The sequence below is a fragment of the Cervus canadensis genome, chromosome 21 (assembly GCF_019320065.1).
Source record: "Cervus canadensis isolate Bull #8, Minnesota chromosome 21, ASM1932006v1, whole genome shotgun sequence".
NCBI classification, from domain to species: Eukaryota; Metazoa; Chordata; class Mammalia; order Artiodactyla; family Cervidae; genus Cervus; species Cervus canadensis.
The window spans coordinates 35,291,544-35,317,320 of record NC_057406.1 but is presented as its reverse complement, the minus strand read 5'-3'; the positions used below and the strand labels follow the sequence as shown (position 1 = coordinate 35,317,320).

At 36.9% G+C, this 25,777-nt stretch overlaps 1 protein-coding gene across 3 annotated transcripts in view; it reads left to right on the top strand.

Moving 5' to 3' along the window:
• ITPR2 (inositol 1,4,5-trisphosphate receptor type 2) overlaps positions 1–25,777 on the top strand; it is a 559,320-nt gene that overhangs the window by 269,691 nt on the left and 263,852 nt on the right. For all 3 annotated transcript variants that reach the window (XM_043440936.1, XM_043440938.1, XM_043440939.1), the window contains 2 exons: positions 8,771–8,899; positions 10,508–10,628. In XM_043440936.1, the coding sequence (XP_043296871.1) occupies positions 8,771–8,899; positions 10,508–10,628 (250 nt within the window). The remainder of the gene's footprint in view (positions 1–8,770; positions 8,900–10,507; positions 10,629–25,777) is intronic.

Genomic DNA, 25,777 nt, shown 5'->3' with positions numbered 1-25,777 from the left:
GTCCCTTAATTAGTATATTTCATGTTCCTGTTTGTACTCCTTTGTCTTTTATCTTGTTAAGACCCATGTAAGAAAAGTTTTCCAAAAGACAGTTTTTACTAAACCAAATGTGTTTAGTTTTAATTTTTATTATTTTTAAAAAAATTTGTTTATTTGCATTGGCTTGTTTCATATACTTGTTCCATTCTGATTTTCTGACAGAACCGGCATCCGTGTCCTGTAAATACACCAGATTTAGACAGACAGCAAAGCTGTTAGGCCTATGAAAAGTTGTTTTACTGTCTTTTAGAGAGAGCATTTAACAACAGCCCACTTTGATTTCTGTGTCAGCGCATCTGAAATCGGTGTTTGTAAGGCAGAAATGCTTTTCTTTGCTTCGTAACTGATTGTTGTTGCAAAGTCAGGAGATTTGAGTCATATTAGAAGGTACATGGAGAGGGGTGAGCTGTGGTTAGTGTTAGCCGCAGACTATTTTTCCTTTTGAAGATGTTCCCAATTTTGCTATCAATTCCAAGATTCTCTAATGGTCAACAGTATGCTAAGTGATGTACTGGCAGATGAAATTAGACTGAGGAATAACTTAGAGACACACCTGGCACAATGTCATGTCATGTCATTGCCTCTTCAAACGCTGCTTAACAAGACAAATCAGAGTATTTCATTTCCAAGTAGATCACTTGAGCATTTTCTCCCTTTGGCTTACCAAATAGGTAGGAAATGACAGTAAAGATAAAATGTATATGTACTTTTAAACACCCTTTCCAGGTTCTCTAATTTGATAGAATTGAATAGGTTTTCTTTGCTTTGATGAATTGATTCCATCATTTTCTTCGTTGGTTTTTAAGTTGAATGAGCCATTGAAAAGTCTCATTCTAAGGCCTTCTTTTTAAAATTAATTTGTTTTTGGTTTTGGCTGTGGGCTACTCTCTAGTTGTGGTGTGTGGGCCTCTCTCATTGCTGTGGCTTCTCTTGTTGCAGAGCATGGGCTCAAGGTCACATGGACTTCGGTAGTTGTGACTCTCAGGCTCTAGGTGTGCGGGCTCAGTAGTTGTGACACATGGGCTTAGTTACCCCGTGGTATGTAGGATCTTCCCGGATCAGGGATCAAACTCAAGTGCCCTGTATTAGCAGGCAGATTCTTAACCACTGGACCACCAGGGAAGTCCCTTCTAAAAAGCCTGTTGGATAGCATCACTGACTCAATGGATATGAGTCTGAGCAAAATCCAAGAGATAGTGGAGGACAGGGAAGCCTGGCATGCTGCAGTCCATGGGGTTACAGGGTGTCAAATATGGATTAGCAATTGAACAACAGCTAGCGCTGCAGGCAAGTGAAGAATGTAAGTATTCTGTAAGTATTATTTTGTGTGTAGCACCATTCCCTCAGTTGTAATTCTGCTTTTCAACTTTCATGCTGAATTTATAATGGTGGTGCCCATGTGGCGGGAACGCTTGTTTGACTCTTCTTCACTGGTGATTGGTTGGCCCAAGTCCTGCACAGTACTTTCTACTCTTCAAGTCATCATCAGTATTTATAATAGTTGATCAGTTCCTCCTTGAAACATGTCCTCACTTGGCCCCCAGGGTATCAGTCCTGCTCTCGGCCTTCTACTTCACCAGGCCACTCCTTCTCAGTCTCCTTTGCTATTTCCTCTGAATCTTCCTAGCTTCTAAATATTGAAGTGTGCCAGGCTCAGACCTTAAACTAGCTCCCTCCTGTCTCCACAGTCACTTGCTTGCTGTTTTCATCTGCTCTTGTAACTTTAATCCCAGGCTGGTTGAAGCTTGGGTCGTTCCTCTTATAGTCTCACATATCTTACTGCCCACGTGACATCTCCAGTTGGCAATTGAACCTCAAACTCTTCACTCACTTTCATGTCCCACTAAAAATTAATTCCTCTTCAAGTCTTTTGCATCTCAGTAAATGGCAATGCCATCATTCATTCTAGGCATTCAGGCATAAACATCTTGATGTCATCTGTAAATCTTATTTTCTTGCTCTTAAATTTAATCCTTTAGCAAACTCTGCAAGCTCTAACCTTAAAATATTCAAAATCTGACTACCTCTGAATACTTTGAACATTGCCACCCTGCACCAGAGTACCATTAACTCTCATCTGGATAATTGCTGTAGCTGTTTTTCTGGCTTCTTCTCTTGCCCCCTCTCTTCATCTTTTCTCTATACAGCAGCCATAATGCTTAAAAAAGAGGAAGAACATTGGTTCAGGTTCCTCCTCTGCTCAGACTCCTCACAGAGTAAAATCAGTATAAGATTAGACTCTCCTCTCTTCAATGACCACCCCCAACCTCACCCTGGCTTCCCACCGTCCTCTTGTTCTCCCCTTGCCTAGCTCTCTTGCATCTGGTGGCCTCCTTGCTGCTCCTCACATATGGCAAACTCACTCCCTTCTCAGCATCTCTGCATCTGCCTGGGATGTACTCATCTCCAGGTACCCTCCATCCTCATGACTTCTTTGAGGTCCCTCCCCTACTTAAAGTCTTCAGAGAGGCTTTGGTTGACTTCCTGATGTTAAGTAACAATCTCTTCCTTCTGTACCCTCTCCTTGAGCTTAATTTTTCTTTTTAAAAATTTTATCTATGTATTTTTGGCTGCACTGGATCTTTGTTGCTGCAAGTGGCCTTTCTCTAGTTGCGGCAAGTGCAGGTTACTCTTACTTTTGGTTCACAGACTTCTCATTGTGCTGGCATCTCTTATTGCCGAGCATTAGCTCTACGTGCTGGGGCTTCAGTAGTTGCCGCTCTTGGGTTTGGTTGCTCCGTGGCACGTGGGATCTTTCTGGACCAGGGATCGACCCATGTCCTCTGTATTGGCAGGCACATTCTCAACCACTGGTCCACTGGGGAAGTACTGCTTCATTTTTCTTTATACAACTTATCCTTACCTGATTTTTTTTTAATGTATTTGTGTTTGTTTCTGCTTCAACACAAGAAGGACAGAGATTTTGTATGGTTCACTGCTGCGTATCTGACCTGGAACAGCGTCTTATACATAACAGATATTCGGTATTTGTGTTATTATTTATTTAGACTGCACTGTGTATCTTGGGGAATCCCAGTTCCTCAACCAGGGACTGAACCCGGGCCAGGGCGATGACAGCATCAAGTGCTGACCACTAGACTGCCAGGGACCTCCCAATTTTTGTGGAATGAATAAATAAATGTCATATGAAGTTGAAAATACTTAAAAAGTGAATCTGAAAAAAATGTGGTTTTAGCACAGAATTAAATGGGCATATCAACTGAATGGAATAAATAGCCAGAAAATGATTTTTATTTATGTAAGATTTATGATATAATAACTAATCACCTATTAGTAGGGAAGCGATGGGTAATTTTCAGTGATTAGCAAACTTTTTTTTGTCAAGAGAGGGATAGTTAATATTTTAGCTTTTCAGGCTCCTATCACAACTCTTATAACAATTACTGAAGGGAAAGGAGCCATAGACAAATGTAAATGAATAGATATGGCTAGATTTGACCCATGGTAGTTTGCCTACCCCTGGATTATTAAATTAGTAATAATAAACTTCATCAGGCTAGTGATTTTTATATATTTTGTTGTTCACTGATAGATCCCAGGTACCCAGAATAGAATAAGGCATAGAATAAGGGCATTCAATACAAATTGTTGATTTGAACTAAATCAAAATGACATTTGGAGACCTGGCTATTTGGGATGAAATGAACTTAGTTCCTGTCCTTACATCATATAATTGTATAAATTGCAATAGATAAATGTGAAACAATAAAAATGGTTGGATGTGTAGGTGTATATTTATCTGTCTTTGGATGAGAGTGTTATTTCTAAGCATAAATACAGTAGACAAAATTAGCTATGAAAAAAGCATTTCCCTATTTGAAAATGTAAAACATATATATATGCATATATATACACACACATATATATATATATCAACATCATAAAAATAAAAGAACATAAAAATAAAAAAGTTACCCTACATTAGAAAATGGCTCATAACCTTTACACAGAAAACATATATATGTAGTGATAAGAAAAATACGAGTAATCTAATGATAAAATGGGCCTAATCCAGGCATTTCCTGGGTTACATACAAGTAAATCCCTGAAAAAATAGTCAACTATTAATAACTTAAAAAAATACAAAGGAAAATAAGATCTAATTTATAACTATCAAAGTATAAAAATAAAAAGATAAAAGGATAATACTAAATATTGGTTCACATTTCTTGCTGATGAGAGTAAATTTATGCCATCTTTTGGAAAAACATTTTTGTAGTACATAAAAAAAACTCTTCATATCTTTTTAATGTGTCAAGTAATTTACCTTCCAAGAATCTGTCCTCAGGAAATAATTAACAATGATAGCAAGGACTTATGGTCAAGAAAGTTCAACATACTTTTATAATAAAATACAGTAGGAAATAATTTACATATTTAATTAATAGGGAAATGGTTCAACAAATTATGATATATCTGCAAGATTGAAGATATAGTGTCACTGTGACTATTTTTTGAAGATTTTTAATGATACGAGAATGCTAATGATTGAGTAATGAGTATAAGAAGGAGAATAAAAAGCTGATTATCCAGGATTATTTCAATTATGTAAAATATATAGGGCAGAGCAAGAAGATTAGAAGAAAAGATTCTGAGATGTTAACCATGGTTTTGTCCGGATTTTAGAATTGTGGATAATTTTTGTTTTCCATTTTGTGTTTTTCTATTTTGTTACAGGGTTCCTACATTTGCTATCTTAACATCAATATATGTTGTCTTTTTTAAAAATGAATTTAAAATTCTAAGAAAGCCAATTGAGTATAGGCACAGATGACTCACATAAAAAGGAAATATAAAAAGCAAATGTTTGAAAAAGTTTTGGCCTCATAAATAAAAGAATGCAAATTAAAATAAATATGAGATATTACCTGAGATATTTACAAAAACATTTTTACTGCCTATGGAGGAATGAAAAATGACTTTAAGATTTGTATTCCTTGGTCTGTATGATCAAAGGTATGTTACTGGTATGAGCTGCCCTATCTGATAGGTTAATAATTTGCCACATTTAAATTTTAATTTTAGCTAGATAAAATAGAATAAAAGAGATTTTTCTGGCAGTCTAGTGGTCAGAACTGAGCCTTCCAATACAGGGGGTGCAGGTTTGATCCCTGGTTAGGGAGTTGAGATCCCACATGCCTTGTGGCCCGAAAGTCAAAAAACATAAAACAGAAGCAATATTGTAACAAATTCAATAAAAACTTAACAAAATAGAAAAAAAATCCATTTCAAGTGCTCAGTAAGCACATGCCTAGTGGTTACTATCTTGAACATGCCAGATATAGTTTTCTATCATTGCAGACAGTCCTAGGGACAGGGCTGCTGCAGCATATATATGATAACTTATTTAGCTCACTTTGTCATCTTTGAAAGATATCAATCACTTTTAGAGCACAAGAGAGAAGGGACATCATATATAAAAGAGGAGAAGTTTCAGAAATAATTATATCTAGAAATTACACTTAATATTAATTTGTTCAGCCAACAGTTTTAAATGCCTACTGTGTGTCTGTCTGTGGAGACAGATTTTTACTTGCTCTTCCCCCAGAAACTTCCATGGCTATTTCCTCAGTTCTTTGTTAAAATGTGGCCTTATACAGAGACATTCTCCAAGCGATTTATAAATAGATAAAATAGTAACCCTCCCCTATACCTACCCCTCCTGCTGCATTGCCTGTACTGCTTGCTCTTTATTTTTCTCAGGAGCCTATTTGTTTTCTCTATTTTTACCACTTATATGTTTGTTAACTTATTTGTGGTGTAGCTCTTGATTAGAATTAGAGTTCTAATAGAGTATAGACTTTTCTTTTTTTTTGGTCCACTGTTCTAACTCCTGGTCTAATAGTTTTTATTTAATAGTTAATGTCCCTAAGTGATAGTCCATGAAATTTGACTGATATGAGGTAAAATTCATCTGAAAGTAGATGAGGACAGATATTTCAAAAGATGGATTTTTTTCTTGGAAAGGATAACAGAGGTGGACTTTTTTTTTCCAGTGTAAAGCACATTACAAATCGAGAATCATTCTTATAGAATTAAATTAAAATATTAAAAAAATAATGATACATACCAGAGATTTGGGGAGAGATTTAAACTCTGATTGGGCTTCCCTGGTGGCTCAGACAGTAAAGAATATGCCTGCAATGCAAGATGCCTGGGTTTGATCCTTGGGTTGGGAAGATCCCCTGGAGAAGGGAATTTCTACACACTCTAGTATTCTTGCCTGGAGAATTCTATGGACAGAGGAGCCTAGCAGGGTCCTGCTATTGTCATGGGGTCAGGCACAACTGAGCAATTAACACACTTCAACTCACTCCAAAAACAGATTAAAGCATAATGGTGCATTAGAGTGGAATCTATAGAATAGCCTTTTGAAATAAGTGTTTAGATATTGATCGTACATAGGAATATTTGATAGGAAATAATAGTATATGAATAATGTCTGCAAACAGAAACTTTAAAAATACATGTGTTATACATGAAATTAATTTAATGTGATGTGATTTTATTTGAGCTATTTCTAATCTTTATGGGAAAGAGACTCCCCGCCCTTAATGTCACAGTGTAAGATGCAGGCTCTAGAGGTGAAAAAGTTATTCATCTGTGGCAGAAAAAGTATCTTGAACGATTTATGTGAATTTCTTGTCCAAATAAATTGAGAAATAGGTTCCACACAGTTGTGTAAACCTAGAATTTCCACAACCAGGATTTTGAGGAAAGCCTTCATCTAGAAGTAGATTCCTTTAAATTTGTCCACAGACTAAAGCAAATCTGGGGGATTCTTTAGCAAATGTTCAGATGCAGATAATGCAATGTGATTCTGTGGTAGCTCCAAATACCCCATTCAATTGGTGAAATGTCAGCTGTTCTTCCTTGATGAGGAAGAAGCATCCTTGGGCTGGTTATGGTGGAATTTTTAGCCACCTACCCAAATTTAATGTATTTTTATCCTGTATATCAGAAAAAAATCACTGTAAGAGCCAGTGCTCTAAAGATATTAAATGAAATAAATCCTACTTTATATCCATCATGGGAAAATCAATTTTATATTAGTTCAGTGATCACATTAAATTTTAATCCAAGGTTAGATGTTCCACAAATAGAATCTAACCCTTAGTTAACCTAAGATAAAATGAATCCTTTGTTATTCTCTGTTATTCTTTCATTTAAAAAATTAATTGGTCATTCATTTCATAAACATTTATTGATCATTTTGTATTTATCAGGCATTGCATTATGTGCTAAAACAATAACTAAAAGATGACATAACAGCATAATTTATTGCCATTAATTGTGTCATTCCCTACATAGCTATGAGATTGTGTGTGTGTGCTCGATTGTGTTTGACCCTGGGACCCCATGGACTGTGGCCAACCAGGCTCCTCTGTCCATTGGATTCTTCAGGCAAGAATACTGGAGTAGGTTGCCATTTCCTCCTCCAAGGGATCTTCCCAACCTAGGGATCAAACCTGTGTCTCTTGTGTCTCCTGCATTGGCAGGCAATTTCTTTATCACTAAGCTACCTGGGAACACGCTGAAAACCTTTTAGTTCTGATAACACCCCTGTCAGGCAGGTGTCATTTAATAGATGGTAAAAGGTGAGATGCCCTGTCTGGAGGGAAAGTGACTTAGCAAAACAAACCCTGTGCCCTTTCTTCTCTCTCCTTTCAGTGGACGCTTATTTTCCAAAACAAATCACTGGGACACACAGTTTGAGAAGGGAGTTTTTCTCTTTGGTGATTTTACTTGTGTGCAGGGTTTTAAAGGAATATCTGATTAAATTACGTTTTCTTACTCTTTTGATTAATCACCTTATTGAAAAGAATAAATTATGTAAAAATTCGGAATTGTCTAAGAACATCTGGCCACTATACTGATCCATTGTAATCTTGTGAATATTTAAATGTTCTCTCTCTCTGCCCAGTCTTTGAGTTTTTTCTCACACCCTATGTTGCCTTGCTCACTTCTTTTTATTTTTTTAACTCCATTTTTTTTTCCTACCACCCAACTCTTTCATTTGGTTTCAATTGTGTATCTTAGCTTTTGCAATTTGTCTACTCTGACATGCTTGGAAATTTACAGTTTGTTTAGCAGGATAACCAACTTTGGCCTCATTTACTCCCACTTGAAGGTCAGAGCCCGCGGTCTTTGTTGATGTTCCCTTTGCTCTAGAATCGTCTCTTCTCGTTTAGCCAACTCAGAGAGGAAGGCGCGAGCACAGATCCTCTGAGCTTACCAGATAATCTGTGGACGAACAAGTCAAAATTGCTGGCAAGGGTTTGCCCTTTGCTTATATTTCTGTTTTCCTCTTCAGGTATTTTCTGTGTTCGCATCCTCCTATATGGGCCACTTATTAGAGGTGAAAATGTATAGAGATGTGAGCCATCAGTAATCACCTTCACCACTTTCTTGTACTTACAATGGCTGTTTCCTTTTTATGTTCCTCACATCAAGTGGAAAAGTATTTTCCAGCAAAGCCAGGCTTGAGGATGGAGGGAGAAGGCTGTGTACAGGAGGAGAGAGAAGCAGGTCAGGAAGAAGGGGCAGTGGTCTGTGAAAGAACTCTGGGCCAAACTTAAAGGCAAAGCCACTACTGAATGATAAACTTGGAATGGATTTTAGGCAGGAATATTTTTTTGAAGGTTCCAATATTGAGTTGTAAATCAAAGATGTGATGGAACGCACTGAGTTGTTTGGCTTCTCGTTCCAGGTTTGCAACACAACCACAGACAGGAAGCATGCAGACACCTTTTTGGAGAAGTGTGTTACCGAGTCAATAATGAACATTGTGAGCGGCTTCTTTAATTCACCCTTTTCAGACAACAGTACCAGCCTCCAGGTAACATAACCAAAAAGTAAAAAGCATCCTGTCACACAGAATTTCTGTACCTTATTTGAATGGAAAAAAATTTAATATGGCCAGAAAGTTCTTTTCTACCCTTCTAAAGATCAGTCTTCTTTCATAGTATTCACTGTTAGGCCCCTTTCTGAGTTTCCCAATCTTTATTTTCAATAAATGAAACTTCAAGCTGCATTCTTTTTGCTCTCTGTAAGCAAAATAGGAACTTTCACAACTGTAGATTGACTGTTTCCTATGTGTCAAAGTGGTATGATTCCTTAAATGGATAGACATTTTAACTCAATAATTCCACTTAGTAAATCCTGAAAGAATTAGCATGGATTTATATACTAAGATTTCCACTGAAATATTTATAATACTTAAAAATTAATGTCAACTTTAAATGTCCACAGCAGGAAATTAACTACTTTGTTGGCTCAAATGGAAAAGAAAATACCTGCAGTGTGGGAGACCTGGGTTCCATCTATGGTTTGGGAAAATTCCCTGGAAAAGGAAATAGCAACCCACTACATTATTCTTATCTGGAGAATTTCATGGACGGAGGAGCCTGGTGGTGTACAGTCCATGGGGTCGCAAAGAGTCAGACACGACTGAGTGACTGACACTTTCACTTTCATTTACAAATACTTAAAATTTGATGTCAACCTCAAATGTCCTCAAGCAGGAGATTAGCTAAATAAATTGTGGTGTATCCATAGACGGCTTATTATATCGCAATTAAAAGTCATGGTTTAAAAGAAAAAATGATGACTAAGGGAAATCATCACAAAGTAATATAAAGTGAAATAGGCCACAGAATTGCATTATAGTGCCCTTCAGGTTTGTGTGTATAAAGAATATATGTGCATATATACATAGAAAAACTCAGTAAGTAATTCCCTTAAAAACATTGATGCCAATTATCTTTACTTGTTAGGATTATTGGTGATTTTCATTTGTTTGGTTGCCAAATATTCTACAGTGATTGTATATTGCTCTTATAAAAATACTATTTCAGTTATACCTTTTTAGAGAAAACTTTTGAACTGTTAAAATCATGTAGAATTGTTTTTGTAGGTCAAAATTTCTGTCTCCTCTACTTGCTCATCATATGAGACCTAAGCATACAATCAGTGAAACAAACAAATAAGCCCAAAGCCCCTGTTCTGTTTATGCGTGCTTGGTTGCTCGGTCATGTCTGACTCTCTGTGACCCCATGAACTGTGCCCAATAGGCTACTCTGTCCATGTAATTTTCCAGGCAAGAATACTGGTGTGGGTTGCCATTTTCTAATCCATGTTCTGATTATACTTAAAAATAAACCAGGAATTATAAAAGTATACTTAAATTCATATCATTGGCTTCAAGAAAGGTCATATTTTCCAGATTAAGAATATAGGTAAAATAATGAATTTTCTACCATGTCTAATGTGGTTCTTGTCATGAGATGAGTACATAATAAATAACTGTTGAATGCGATATTCATTAAATAGCACTGAAACTTAAAAGACAAGATTGTATTTTATTTTGATGGGCCTGTTTTGATAATGAATAGATTATCAGGAGGGTTAATGGTTTGATGACCTGTTTACCTCTTTCTGTTTTCAGACACATCAGCCAGTTTTTATTCAGCTGCTCCAGTCTGCCTTCAGAATTTATAATTGCACCTGGCCAAATCCGGCCCAGAAAGCCTCAGTGGAGTCCTGTATCAGAACTTTGGCTGAAGTGGGTAAGTTGGAGTGTCAGATTTTACTTACTTCACATTATGTAAAAGAAGTCAGGCTTTTGTCTAATAGGCAGTATAAAGCAGCTTGTGTGACTTCTATAAAGGTAAGAGCAGAGATGAGCAAACGATTCTGAACATTGCATCCTTTTAGAGAGGAGAGTATAATAATTAAATGTCTTCATTTTAAATATTTTTTTTTCATTTTAAATATTTTTAAAATACTTATTTTTAAATTATTATATTTCTAACCTTAAGTTACTATTTTATACAGTGCTTTAATATAGCTCAGTAGAATATTGCACAAATGAATTTGTTTTTGTTATCTGAGATTTTATTATGGAATTGTCTGTTAAGTAGCCTAATATATTAATATCTGCATGTGGCAGGAGGACTTCTTGAGGGATTTTTAGTTTTCTAAATTTTGTGTGAAATTTATCCATATTTATTTGAGCCTCTATTATCCATAAGAGGCTTCAGAAATTACAGATAAAATGGAATGCCAGAGAATAACATTTAAGGGAAGGTTAGTGCATTCTAGAAAGTATTTTTCAGAATTCTCTCCTTTTTTTTTTTTTTGAAGTAAATTTGGACTGTTCTAGATGGCAGAAAGGAGGAGGGAAAAGAAATATAGACTGGACTGGACTTCAGAAAACAAACAGGAGCTGAATCATTCTTCTCAGCTAATGATGGTTCTGCAGGCATTGCAGGCATTGGAAAGGGCAGCTTATAGTGTATTTCATTATTGTGGTCATCATCACTGCTGACATTTGTCAGCGTACACATTTGCCATGCTAAGCAATTTACATGTATTATCTCATTTAATCCTTAGGTAGGCTCATTGCTTATTTACATTTTACTGCTGGGGAAACAGAATTATCTAGATCAGTTAACTTGGCCAGGGTTACAGAATGTGCTCAGTAAATATTTGATAAATGAATAAATGGTTTAACTAATTAATGACCACTTGAAATATTTTAGTCTCTTCTCCCTGTGTGCAATTTGGTTTAAGTAATTTAATATTGACAAAATGTAATGGTGGCCCAATTTTAATTTGAATACATTCAAAAGGAGTTATAACCTGAGGATCAATTGAAAATTATTAGAGAAGAGATGAATAGAGTTCATCTAGGTGATTGTAAATTATTAATAAGTATTAAACTTGGTAGATCTTCTATATATCCCAAAGAGAGAATACATTTGAAAAAATATGTCACAACAATAAAAATAATATTTTAGGCAAAATAAGAAACATGAGAGAATAAAATTATATTGCTATTTTGAAGGATATAAAAGATTTTAATAAATGATTTGTTTGAATTTTTAATAAATGATTTTAACTTAATTTTTAATTTAGCAAATGGATTTTATTTAAATTTAATCAATGGATTTATTTAAATTTTGTTAAATTTATAAGATTTAATAAATAAATACTATTTTTGGATTATAAAATTCAACTTATAAGGATGCCAGTTCTCCACAGTTTAAAATTTTACTGCTTTCAAATGGGACTCCTTCTTTGCAAACACTCTCTTCCCGCTCCACTTGGGCCTGGGCACCCCATGCGGGGCCACACCCCACAAGGCTGTGTCCTCTGACAGCTTGGCGTCTGCCTCCTTCTTGTGGAAGCTTCCTCCTCACATCCCACTGGTTGCCACAGCCCCCATCAGGCTATTGCTCTCTTGCCAGTGGCCTCTGACTCTGTGCTGGGTCGCTCGTTAGCATGGATACACTTATCACCTTTGTCACCGTGCCAGGCTGTCCACCAGTGTGGCCAGCTTCCTTTCCTAAGTCTGATTCTCCATTCCAGGGCGCCTCCTAGGCACATGCCTTCCACTCCTTTCTGGGTTCGAACATTCTGGACCACCTCAGCCCCTGATGCACTCCTTGCCCAGCGTTGGCACTTGACTTTGCTCTGCTCCGCCTCCAGGTTTTAAGTGTGTGTGAAAGTAGCTCAGTTGTGTCTGACTCTTTGCAGCCCCATGGACTATACAGTCCGTGAATTTCTCCAGGCCCGAATACTGGAGTGGATGGCCTTTCCCTTCTCTTGGGGATCTTCCCAACCCAGGGATCGAACCCAGGTCTCCCATATTGCAGGCAGATTCTTTACCAGCTGAGCCACTAGGGAAGCCCTAGGACAGAATTGTTCAGGAAGAAAAGGAAGAGGCCATCATGAAAGTGAAAGGCTTAGTCTCTCAGTCGTGTCCGACTCTTTGTGACCCCATGGACTGTAGCTCACCAGGCTCCTCTGTCCCTGGAATTCTCCAGGCAAGAATACTGGAGTGAGTTGCCATTCCCTTATCCAGGGGATCTTCCTGATTCAGGGGTCAAACCCAGGTCTCTTGCATTGTAGGCGATTCTTTACCATCTGAGCCACAGTGAAGCCCAGGCTATCCTATGTACTGTCAAAAATAAAAAACACAAAAGAGAACCTAAATTTTGTTTTGAAAAGATGCACACAACAAAGTGTCCATCCAGCAGGATATAAATAAAGTATTAACACAGGTTATTGCTGGGTGGTAGAATGGTTCTATTGTTCTTGCTTTCCTGTAACTTCTGAGTCTTTTAATAATAGATCTCAAATTGTAATGAAACAATATTAAAAGCATTTTCATTTTGACCCAGTCAGCTGGGAAGATAATCTAAAGGAAAAGCAAAGAAATATGATGATTTGTTTTTACAAAGGAATTTTTTTTTGCCTTGTCTTTGCTGTCAAGTGTATTTCTGTGTTTTATGTTTTAAGGCAGTCTCCCTCCATCCTCCTCGTCTTCCTGATTCTTCTCTCCCCTTTCCTCTTCCTCCTCCCCCCACTTTTTTTTCACTTCCTTTTTGTCTCCTTCTCTTCCACCCTAAGCATTGATATTCAGCAAATACAGCGGAGGAAAACATGGGGCATGGAGGGTATGCTGTTCATACCACTTACAAATTGAGAGATGAAGAGCTCCGAGCCACAAGTGGGGTGCCAGGCTGTATCTTCCATCTGAGTTGCAATTCCGGTGTTGTTCCCTGTGTAGTCAGGCCAGTTCTTGCAGAGCAGGGTGGCACAACTTTGGAAGTTTAGAACAGTCACTGAAACTCTATTAGTCTAAGAACAGAATTTATTTCTATGTTCCAGGACTTCATTTTCTACCATTTCCTTTACTCTTACATGATTTAACAGGAAATTTTAGTCTCTTTTTGCATGCTATAGAGACACATGTGAAAGGAAGTCCAAAAAATATCTTAAGTCAATAATCAAAGTAGGTTTGGAAGAATGCTTTGCTATAAAATCTCAGTTTTATCTTTGTGTGAAAGCATGTTTTTTTAAATTGAAATATACTTGATTTGCAGTGTTTCAGGTGCCCAGCCAAGTGTTCAGTTGTGCGTACCTTTGTGTGTGCACATGCACACACAGACACACTCTTTCAGGTTCTTTTCCATTATGGGTTATTGCAATTTATTGAATATAGTTCCTTGTGCTATATAGTAGAATCTTGTTGGTTATCTATTAAGGTTTTATGTGCAGTAGTGTGTATATGTTAATCCCAAACTCCTAGTTTATCACTCCCCCTGCCCCCTGCCACTTTTCCCCTTTATAACCATTAATTTGTTTTCTTTTTTAAAATATATTATTTTTATTTATTTTAAAAAATTTATTTATTTTAATTGGAGGCTGATTACTTTACAATATTGTAGTGGCTTTTGCCATACATTGACTTGAATCAGCCATGGGTGTACAAGTGTCCCCCCCGTCCCGAACCAACCCCCTTCCCATCCCTCTGGGTTGTCCCAGTGCACCAGCTTTGAGTACCCTCTTTCATGCTTCGAAGTTAGACTGGTCATGTGTTTCACATATAGTAATATACATGTTTCAATGCTATTCTCTCAAATCATCCCACCCTCAGCTTCTCCCACAGAGTCCAAAAGTCTGTTCTCATTGCATCCCTGGGATAAAGCCCACTTGGTCATGATGTATGATCTTTTTAATATGTTGTTGGATTCTGTTTGCTAGAATTTTGTTGAGGATTTTTGCATCTGTGTTCTTCAGTGATAATTGGCCTGCAGTTTTCTTTTTTTGTGGCATGTTTGTCTGGTTTTGGGATTAGGGTGATGGTGGCCTCATAGAATGAGTTTGGGAGTTTCCCTTCCTTTGCATTTTTTTGGAAGAGTTTGAGTAGGATAGGTGTTAGCTCTTCTCTAGATTTTTGATAGAATTCACCTGTGAAGCCATCTGGTCCTGGACTTTTGTTTGTTGGAAGATTTTTGATTACAGTTTTGATTTCCATGCTTGTGGTAGGTCTAAAATTTTCTATTTTTTCCTGGTTCAGTTTTGGAAGGTTATACCTCTCTAAGAATTCGTTCATTTCTTCCAAGTTGTCCATTTTATTGGCATATAGTTGCTGATAGTAGTCTCATGATCCTTTGTATTTCTGTGTTGTCGTGATTTCTCCATTTTAATTTCTAATTTTATTGACTTGATTCTTCTCCCTTTTTTCTTGATGAATCTGGCTGATGGTTTGCCTATTTTATAATCTTCTCAAAGAACCAGCTTTTAGTTTTGTTGATTTTGCTATAGTCTTTGTTTCTTTTTTCATTTATTTCTGCTCTGATTTTTGTGATTTCTTTCCTTCTACTAAGTTTGGGATTCTTGATTTCTTCTTTTTCTAGTTGCTTTAGGTGTAAAGTTAGGTTATTTATTTGATGTTTTTCTTGTTTCTTGAGGTAAGCTTGTATTGCTATGATCCTTCCTCTTACCACTGCTTTTACTGAATTGAATCCCATAGGTTTTGGGTTGTGTTTTCGTTTTCGTTTGTTTCTATGCATATTTTGATTTCCTTTTTGTTTTCTTCTGTGATCTGTTGGGATAACCATTAATTTTTTTTCTATGTCTGTGAGTCTGTTTCTGTTTTGTTAAGAAGTTCATTTACATCATTTTCTAGAATTTCACATATAAGTGATATCATATGATATTTGTCTCTCCCTGTCTGACTCACTTCACTAAGTATGATAATTTCTAGGTCCATCCATGGCGCTGCAAATGGCAAGCATATTTCTTTCCACTTCCCCCTTTGTTGTTTCCAACTGAACAGTTAAGAAACTATCCGTCTTCTTTGTCCCCTTCTCCTACTCCATAATGGCCTAGTTTGACTCCTCTTTGCTTCCTTTCTGGACCACATAGTCATGCTGTGTTCTTTCCTCACTTTTAAAAAATATGCTACCAGGATAATCTTGATGTGAAATTCTGTTGTTTTAAAAACATCAACAACAAAGTCCTCAGCCTTCAGCAGCATCCCTCTGTCCAATAAGCTAAGGATGGATTCCTCATTGCCACATTTGTGGCCTCGCCAGCACAGCCCTGCCTCCTCTTTTGACCTGTTGCTCACTGCTTCTCACCCCCACACAGAGAACTGGATATTCTGCCCCAGAGATTGCTCACATAATAAGTCTCTTTTTCTCTCCAGTTTCCACCATTGCCATTTGTCAGTATCTTTTCCATTACTCAAAAATTTTTATTGTTCAAATTTCTCCATTAAAGCCATTTCTGACTTACAGGTTCAGATCTGAACTCATCCCCATTTGACCATTTATACTTTTCTTACAGTCTTAACTTTATCCTAGCTTACACCATCACTAAGTATTAATCTACTAGATTTTGAGGGACAGTGACTATGAAATGTCTGAAAAATACATTAATAAAAGCTATTGTCTAAGATGAAAAAGTGAAAAGCAAATTCTGCTTTGTGATGGGTTTTTGTTGTTCAGTCACCAGGTCATGTCCAACTCAATGCAACCCCATGGACTGCAGCATGCCAGGCTTCCCTGTCCTTCATTGTCTCTGGGAGCTTCCTCAAACTCACATCCATTGAGTCGGTGGTGCCATCCAACCATCTCATCCTCTTTCATCCTCTTCTCCTCCTGCCTTCAATCTTTCCCAGCATCAGGGTCTTTTCCAATGAGTGATGGGTCAACCGCATCTTTTTTTTTGTTTGTTGGTGGATATGCTTCATGGAAAAACACATCATCAAAATAAAAGCATTCAGAAGTGAGCGTCTGTGGTAGTAAAGAGATCTAAACCTCCCTTACTTATGTGGTGATGTTGCAGGAAGGGGGACCCCTTCCAGGGCCCAAAACTGGGCTCTTGTCTAACATTTGGAAATGCATTGTCTGAGGAGACACATGTGCTGACAAAGCAAGAGATTTTGTTGGGAAAGGGTGCCCACGTGGAGAGCAGTAGGGTAATGGAAACCAGAACTGCGCTGTCATGTGGTTCGCGGTTTTATGGTGATGGGATTAGTTTCCAGGTTGTCTTTAGCCAATCATTCTGACTCAGAGTCCTTCCTGGTGGTGCATGCCTTGTTCAGCCAAGATGGATGCCAGTGAGAAGGATGCTGGGAGGTGGTTGGACACGCGGCATCTCCTTTTTGCCTTTCCCACACTCTTCTGGTTGGTGGTGGCTTACTAGTTCCATGTTCCTTACCAGGACCTCCTGTTGTAAAATGACTCAGGCAAATGGTTATTATCGTGCCTGGCCAGGATGGGTGGTTTCAGTCAGTGTGCTTCCCCTGTTTGAAAACATTTGAAATATTTAGACAAATGAAAAAAAAGTCTTATCTCCCAACATTTGAAGGTGTGAATGGATTTCCTTTACAGGTTCCCAGGAATAGGATTATAATTAATATATGGCAACTGCAAGAGGCAGACTTAAAAAAAAAAAAGATTTTTTTTTTTGGACCATGCCACACAACTTAAGGGATCTCAGTTCCCTGACCAGGGATTTAACCTTGACAGTGTAAGTACCAAGTCCTAACCATTGAACTGCCAGGAAACTCCCTAAGAGACAGATTTTTGTCCCACTTCAAAGAATAACTATTTACAGTTAGTATATTTTTAAAACCTTAGGAGTCACATGTGACTCTTCCCTTTTGTTCACTTCTGTTAAATACAATAGCAAGTTCTATTGGTTCCACTTCCAAAATCCATCAATTTTTTTGTTCTCTTGTCAGACACTCTTGTCAAATGCACCATGATATGACATGGATTACGGAAGAGGCTCATTACTGAATACCCTACCTCTACCCCAGTCTCGCTACAATCCATCTTCTATATAGTAGTTACAGTGATCTTAAAATGTAAATCAAATCATATCAGTCATTTATGTAAAACTTTCCATTGCACTAAAAATTCCTATTCCTTGTCATGACCTAGAAAGACCTTCATTATCTGAGTTTCACCCACTACTACTTTCCCCCATTTCCCTACCTCCATCTCTGATCCACCCACACTGGCCTACATTCTGTTTCTCATCTGTAAACCTTTTTCTCATCCCAGGGCTTTTGCACATACTCCTCCTGTTATTTGAATCCTTCTCTCCCATATGATGACATGTTGAAATGTTAAGTGCTCAGTGAAGTGTTCCAGATAGAGTTTTCCATATATAGTTTTCCAGCTTCTTCTATTTTCCTCTTAGCCCTTACCACTGTTTGAAAGCACCTTGTTTGTTTGTTTACCTCTTTGTTGTCTGCTTCTCCCTTTAGAATATAAACTACACAATCAGGGATTTTGCTTTATTCACTGATTGCTTCTGCTTAAAGGTGCCTGGTTCTGACATAGCTGGTTTTTGAATGTTGTTGACTGACAATAATCCATGAGTTAGATATTTTTGCAGGTGGTAAACTTTAGGCATAGAAAGGTTAAATAACTTACCTGATTAATAAGTAGAGCTGGATTTGAAATCCATGTTTCTCTGGGTATGAAGTTGATGCTGTACTAGGTTGCTCCTAGAGTCCTTTCTTAGGAAATCCCAACATATAAACTAGGACAATAGCAGTCAGGTTCACCACGTAGGGATCTGTCTGACGTGTTACAACTCAGGTGCGAAATCATTTTTGTGTTTCAACACCTCTTTAAGAATACAAAGAGGCATTTATTACAATTGAAATATGTATGAATTCATATTAAAGAAAACAAAGAATATATGTTTTTAAGAAAAACGTTACAAAGTCAAGTGACGTGAAGTGAAGTGAAATCGCTCAGTCGTGTCCGACTCTTTGCGACCCCATGGACTGTAGCCTACCAGGCTTCTCCGTTCATGGGATTTTCCAGGCAAGAGTACTGGAGTGGGTTGCCATTTCCTTCTCCAGTTACAAAGTCAAAGAGAATACTTAATTTTTATAAAGCAAAATTTCAGTGCATTTACAAACTGGTAAACACATTCTTATAAATGCAGATAATTATTATATTGTCTATTCTAGTTATATTTACATAACATTTTGTCATTTGTAAAGTGCTCTCAAGTATATTGGCTGAACTCATCTATCACCAAAAATATTTCATTCTCTTTCATATTTGTACATTAGATATAAAAGGTAGTAGAAACAGCAAAAGCATTTACTAGGTCAGAACTTACCTTGCTGGGAGCGGGGAGGATTGATTAGTGTTATTGCATGTGTATATGATCAGTAAGTCAGTTGTGTCTGACTCTTTGTGAACCCATGAACTGTAACCCACCCGGCTTCTCTGTCCATGAGATTTACCAGGCAAGAATGCTGGAGTGGGTTGCCATTTCTTTCCCCAGGGGATCTTCCTGACCCAGGGATCGAACCTGCGTCTCTGCAGCTCCTGCATTGGCAGGCAGCTTCTTTACCACCGAGCCACCTGGGAAGCCTTGTTACTGGTGTGAGACAGTGTGGTAAAGCCTGTGACGTGGACATAGTCCGTAGGCCCATTTTAAGGATGGGGTCATGAGGTCAGCAAGGTTAGGTAGCTGGTCTGGGCCCACGGGCAGGTGTGAATCCCTTCTAGACTGACATGCTAGCAGGCATTGTGATGTTCTGCTATCAGAAATCAGTTTAAATAACACTGTGTTATACCTTTAAAATACAAAATATTGATCAGGATGTTAATTTCATTAGTCAGTTACTGTTCTTCAATTTATTCATTTGTATAAAATACAATAGCACATGTTAGAAGTACTTTGAGAAAAAGCATCCAAGGATTACTCTCATTTTATTTCATCTAAAAAAGAATTTTGTTCTATGTGTTTCATAACCTTCAAATGATTTGAGGGGATTAATATTGGGTACTTTGTTAAAAACATAATCATTTTTCCAAATGGAAATCTTGCAAAATATCTTTTACAAGTGGTTTGAATAATGAACATCAATCTTCAAGCCAGTCATGCCCCCCAAATTTGAATGTGTATAAAAAATTAACTCTTTGAGAAGAGAAATTCAATCTCTCTTAAATCAGTGTGTCTATTTTCATCTCTGTAGATGTTATGACTGATAGTATAAAGCATTTGACATAATGTATCTCTATAATTATGGTTTTAAAGTAATAATGGAAAATTTAAAACTCCATTATTACTTAAAAAATTAAATCTGAAGGAAAAGATAGGACAAATTTTATAAACTTTTTCACATTTTATTAATTTAGCTATTAATAATAAGTCGTCATTATCTGAAAAACATTACTCTAGTTGTTAGGGATATACAGTCTGAGAAACCATATTTCTTGCCCTCAGTGAATTTCTAGTACATTGAGGGTAAATGTAACATGTATAGAAATCACAACGCAGAATAAAACTAGGTAAGTGGGATGGGGTAGAGCAGGAGGGAGGGGCAAGAAGGAGATGATACCTGTCTGCATATAGCTGATTTATTTCCTTGTACAGCAGAGATGAATGCAACACTGCAAAGCAGTCCTATTTCGGTAAAAAACAAAGCTAAGTGCTTTATCTGTTACAGAGTTTCAGACTCTGACACTGGCTAGAGCGTGGTAGATCGATGAATATTTATTATATGAATAAAATACCTGAGTGAATACAAATGAATGAATATCCTACTCTTGTCATTGTCTGCATAGTATCCTATTGTGTGCCTGTATTCTAATTTATTTAACCCCATTATTATTTATATTGTTTCTAATCATTTTGCTCATGAGGAAGAATAAGATAAATACCTAGGGGTAGAATTTCTGGATATTCTAATTTTGACAGATACTGTAGTCTGGAGAGGTTGTTCAATTTATATGCCACAAACAATGCAGGAGATAATTTATCTCCTTGATAATACGGTGTGTTATTGGATTCATAGAACTTTGCAAATCTTTTAAGTAAAAGTATCCATATAGATTTAATTTGTGTCTCTCTTCTTACAAATAAGGGAAAAAATAAAACCTTTCCATATGATCGAGTCATTGGTATTTCCTTTTCTGTCAACTGTCACTTTTTATTTCCTTTTTAAAGGTTTTTTTTTTTTTTCCCAGTAGTCTGCCTAGCCCTTTATTTATTAAGAAAATGAGCTCTTTGCCTGTAAGTAGCCAATATTTTTTTCTCAGTTTTTTATTTGTCATTTGAATTTTTTTTGGCATGTAGAAATTATTTTCTTGTAGGCTTTTTAAGTTTTGTTTCATCTTCAGAATGGCCTTGATAAGCCTAAGATGTTGTTTTTTAATTCCCATTGAGAATTTTCATGGTTTTAATTTGCCTGGTCTGTTTGTTTTTTGGTGTGACTATTTACAGTTTTGAGTTATCTGGAATATATTTAGTTGTAAGATAGAGGATGTGGAATCAACTTAATTTTCTCCAGATGAATAGTCAGGTGTGTCAATACTAGTTCTTATATAACTCATAAAATTATATATTCTTTTTAGATTTAGGTAAAATTGGTATATAACAGTTACACTAGTTTCAGGCTTGGAACACAATAATTGATATTTTTGTACACTATGAAGTGATCACCACAATAAGTATAGTTTCCATCCTTCACCATGTGTTTGGACTGCCTTGACTCTTTACGCTCCCTTCCTAAGCCCCTTCTCCTCTGAGCTGTTCTCTGTATCTATGAGTTTTGTTTTGATTTGTGTGTTCATTTGCTTTGTTTTTTAGCTTCCACATGTAAGTGAAATCATGTGGTATTTGTGTTTCTCTCTGATTTATTTCACTTAGCACAGTAACCTCCAGATGCGTCCATGCTGTCCCAAATAGCAAGATTTCCTTCTTTTTTTATGGCTGAGTAGTTTCCAGTTTGTGTGTGTGTGATATCTTCTTTATCCATTCATCATACATTGACAGACACTTTGGTTCCTCCCATTCTTGGCTATTGTAAATAATGCTGTGGTGAACATAGGGGTCTATATATCTTTTGGGGTTAGTGTTTTCATTTTCTTTGGATAAATACCTGGAGTAGAATATGTGGATCATGGTAGTTCTATTTTTAATTTTTGGAGGAACCTCCACACTGTTTTCCATAGTGGCTTCATCAAATTTATATACCCACCAACAGTGCACAAGGGTTCCTTTTTCTCCACATCCTCTCCAATACTTGTAATAAAATTTTCTTTATTTAATTGAGGGGTCAGTTAAGTGTATATTGAGTACCAAACAGGAAAGATACAATTTGTGTTTTTAGTGTTGTTCATATTTAAGAATGCTAGTGTTTCAGTTGAGATTTATCCTGGATATTTTGACCTGATTCAGAAAAGGTACCACTCTGCTCACTTATGTTTCTTGTGCACTAGCCATTCTTATTCTTCTGAGCCTGTACGGGGTGCTTGACAACAAACCAAGTGTTATTAATAAATGTTCACACTTTCTGTTGTGTTTTTCCCCAACCTGTCAATTTGTCTATCTAAACATTTTTTTCCTGTGGCACTTATCACTGTAAAATGTGTATTCTCAGAGATTTTCATTTGCCATTTGCCACCAGTAATTTGGTCTAATTTAAAAATGTCACAGAATATGCAGTGTTTAATGAATAATAATTAAAAATAGATTTCAATTACATCTTAAGTAATTTTGTCATATCTAGAGAATTTTCAGGATTTGTAAGCCTAATTAGTCAGTTAGCCCAGTAATCACAATACCTATGAATAAAGGTAATGCATTTTAGAGAACTAGCCATCTCTGGGCAGAACACTGTAAAAGATAAATTGTTAATAACAACCCATCTTCTCTCTTTTAAAGACTCCATATGCTTATTCTCTGACAAAATACCCTTAGTGAGATAGTATCTTAGTTGCATTCTAACTTAGGGGTGAAATAGGAACATTTATTTTTTAAGTATTTTAAACTTTTATATGACCATTAAAGCACACTTGGAGTTAATGCCACATGCTGGAAGAATGACTGACTGTTGGTAATTCATTAGTTTTTTCTGATTGGAGATAGGAGGTGTGGAAACCATTAACCCCCAAGATACATCCTAGTTCACATTTCAATTCACATTGATGTTTATATCAGAATGTTTTCTACCTTAATAAATGGAAGCTAAATGTGGATCATATTTTTGGTTACATTAGAAAAATATTATTCTAGTTACTAATGTTCTTGTAAAGTGAGATCATGAATTAATTCCTTTCTTTTCCTAGCTTCAAATTTCTGCTTTAATTGTTAAACAATATATAGAAAGCTAAATTAGCATTGTCAGTTTTGCTTTCAACTTAATCTTTATAATATTTTGACAGTGCCAAAAATCTATTTCAGGCCATGTCTTTAAAGGTATTAATACTTTTACAATTGCTTGAAAAAGTTTTATAATTATCTACACAACTGACTTATTTTAACTCAAATTCTCCTTTCCCCAGTTGCTTAATTGATTTTCTTTTATTGCCTAGAAATTGTGACTTAGCATTTGACTGGAGTTTACCTTTGGGCATGAGAAAGTAAGGTTTATTTTAGCCAGTTATTGTATATCGTGCAATTTTTGCCAAGACAGAAGACTAGAAAAAACCAGCTAGAGTGGTTCAGTTTGAGGGACAGAAACACCCTTTCAACAAAGTTTGGGATAGTGGTGTCTCCTTGGTGCTGGCCATAGTGGAATAGTGGCAGCAGCTCATGGGATGCATGTGGAGGGGGCAGGGGATGAGATTTTTCTTGACCACACTGATGGGGGGTTTCACATGCTGGGGTGGCACTAGTGGTAAATAACCTGCCTGCCAATGCAGGAGACGTAAGAGATGCCGGGTCAGTCCCTGGATTGGAAAGATATCCTGAAGGAGGGCACTGAAACCCACTCCAGTATTCTTACCTGGAGAATCCCATGGACAGAGGAGCCTGGCAGGCTACAATCCATAGGGTTGCAAAGAGTCAGACACAACTGAAGCAATGTAGCATGCACTCACACACCATTGGATTACATCTTCACTGGTGTCATTAGAATAATACTTCTTAGGTACATCTCTGTGTAAGTTGTATTCCTAGCAGCACACCCTTGATGGTTAGTTGTATCTAACATATCCAGTTACTAAAGGGGAGGTAAATCTATCCCCTTTGTTGAAACATTTGTGAAAACTGGGTTGCAATATGTTTTGAGCAATTTTAAGTTTTATGTTGTTGTTCAGCTGCCAAGTCGTGTCTGACTCTTTGTGTCCCCAAGCGCAGCACACCAGGCTTCCCTGTCCTTCACTAGCTCCTGGAGTTTGCTCAGACTCATGCCCATTGAGTCAGTGATGCCATCCAACCATCTCATCCTCTGTCGCCTCTTTCTCCTCCTGCCCTCGATTTTTCCCAGCATCAGAGTCTTTTTCCAATGAGTTGACTCTTCACATCAGGTGGCCAAAGTATTAAAGCTTCAGCATCAGTCCTTCCAATAAATATTCAGAGTTGATTTCCTTTAGGATTGACTGGTTTGATCTCCTTGCTGCCCGAGGGGCTCTCAAGAGTCTTCTCCAGTACAGCAGTTCAAAAGCATGTATTAACCATGGACAGAGGAGCCTGGCAGGCTACCGTCCATTGGATTGCAAAGAGTCAAGACACAACTGAGCAACTAACACTTTAAGTTCTATAATTTTTCTTGTTTTCTGTTGCTTAGAAAATAACATATAAGGAATATTGTCTTCTGTTTGACTTTTGAATGTTTAGAGCAAACCCAGCATATGTGTGAAGCAGTCATTATGGGTGGATCAGTCAAGTAAGAATTAAGTGTTTAAAAATATGTGCAACTTGGCCATTTTGAGGCTGTTGGTCCTTCAGATGGGACTGGAGTGCATTTGCTTTGTTGTATGTGATAGACAGAAGCAGGGACATTGTTTGCTGTGGAAAAGGGAAATTTATAAGGAATATTAGGAAAATATTCACTTGGGAACTTTGGACAGTACAATTGATCATTTAGGGTTGGCTTAGAGCTATTATTGTTTCCTTAAAATTTAGCTCGAGCTCCTGTCTAAATTGGGAACTTTTTGTGTTGGCAACTACAATTATATGTTTTCAAAGAAGTTTTTAAGTATCTGTGAGCATCACAAAATTTTCACCAACAGGAACAGTACTGCCCCTGCTGTTACTTTCCTTCCACTATATGAAGCAAGCCAGATCCTCTCATTCTCACTCACTCTCATTTCTTTTTATTCCTTCCCTACTATTTCCATTAATTAAAGAAATCTTCTAGTGACTATCATAACTTTAAAGAATATCTTTTTATCCCTATCCCTTGAATAACAGGTCTAAATAATGTCTTTATCTTCACAATGAAAAATCAGGAAATTAACAGATCTTCATTTTTCACCTTTTTTTCCCCACTTTGTGTTCCAATGATTGCTTTATAGATTACTGGTTTGCATTGTTATGACTTGTGACGTTTGTATTCTTTTCTCAAATACAATGAAATCTCTTATAGGTTGATAATGTTTAAAAATCAATTTTTTTTTCTGAAGAAAAAAATTTCTGAACCTTGCTTGTTCTGAAATGTTTTTATTTAGGTATCACTGTTGATTTTTAGTTTAGATGGTTTATAAACACCTAAAAAATCTGTTTTTATCCATTGGTCTTTTTTTTGCCTCTTTATCACTTTTAAAATTGAAGTATATTTGATTTACAATATTTTTTTGGTTTCAGGTGTACAACATAGTGATTCAGTATTCTTATAGACTAGACTCCATTTAGATCATCATAAATTATGGGCTTATATTCCTTGGTTTACAACATAGCATTGTAGCTTATTTATTTTCTACACAGTAGTTTGTACCTCTTAACTGCATGTACGTACAATGCTCTGCTCTACCCCTGCCTCTCCTCACTTCCCTTTCCCCACTGGCAGCTACTAATTGGTTTGTTCAGCAGTCAGTCTGTAAAGATATTATTCTATTGACTTCTAGCATCCAGTATTGATGATGAAAAGTCTGATGCCAGTCTGAATTTCTGCAGAAACCCTCTTTTCTCTCCGAAAATTCTTGCAGTTTTC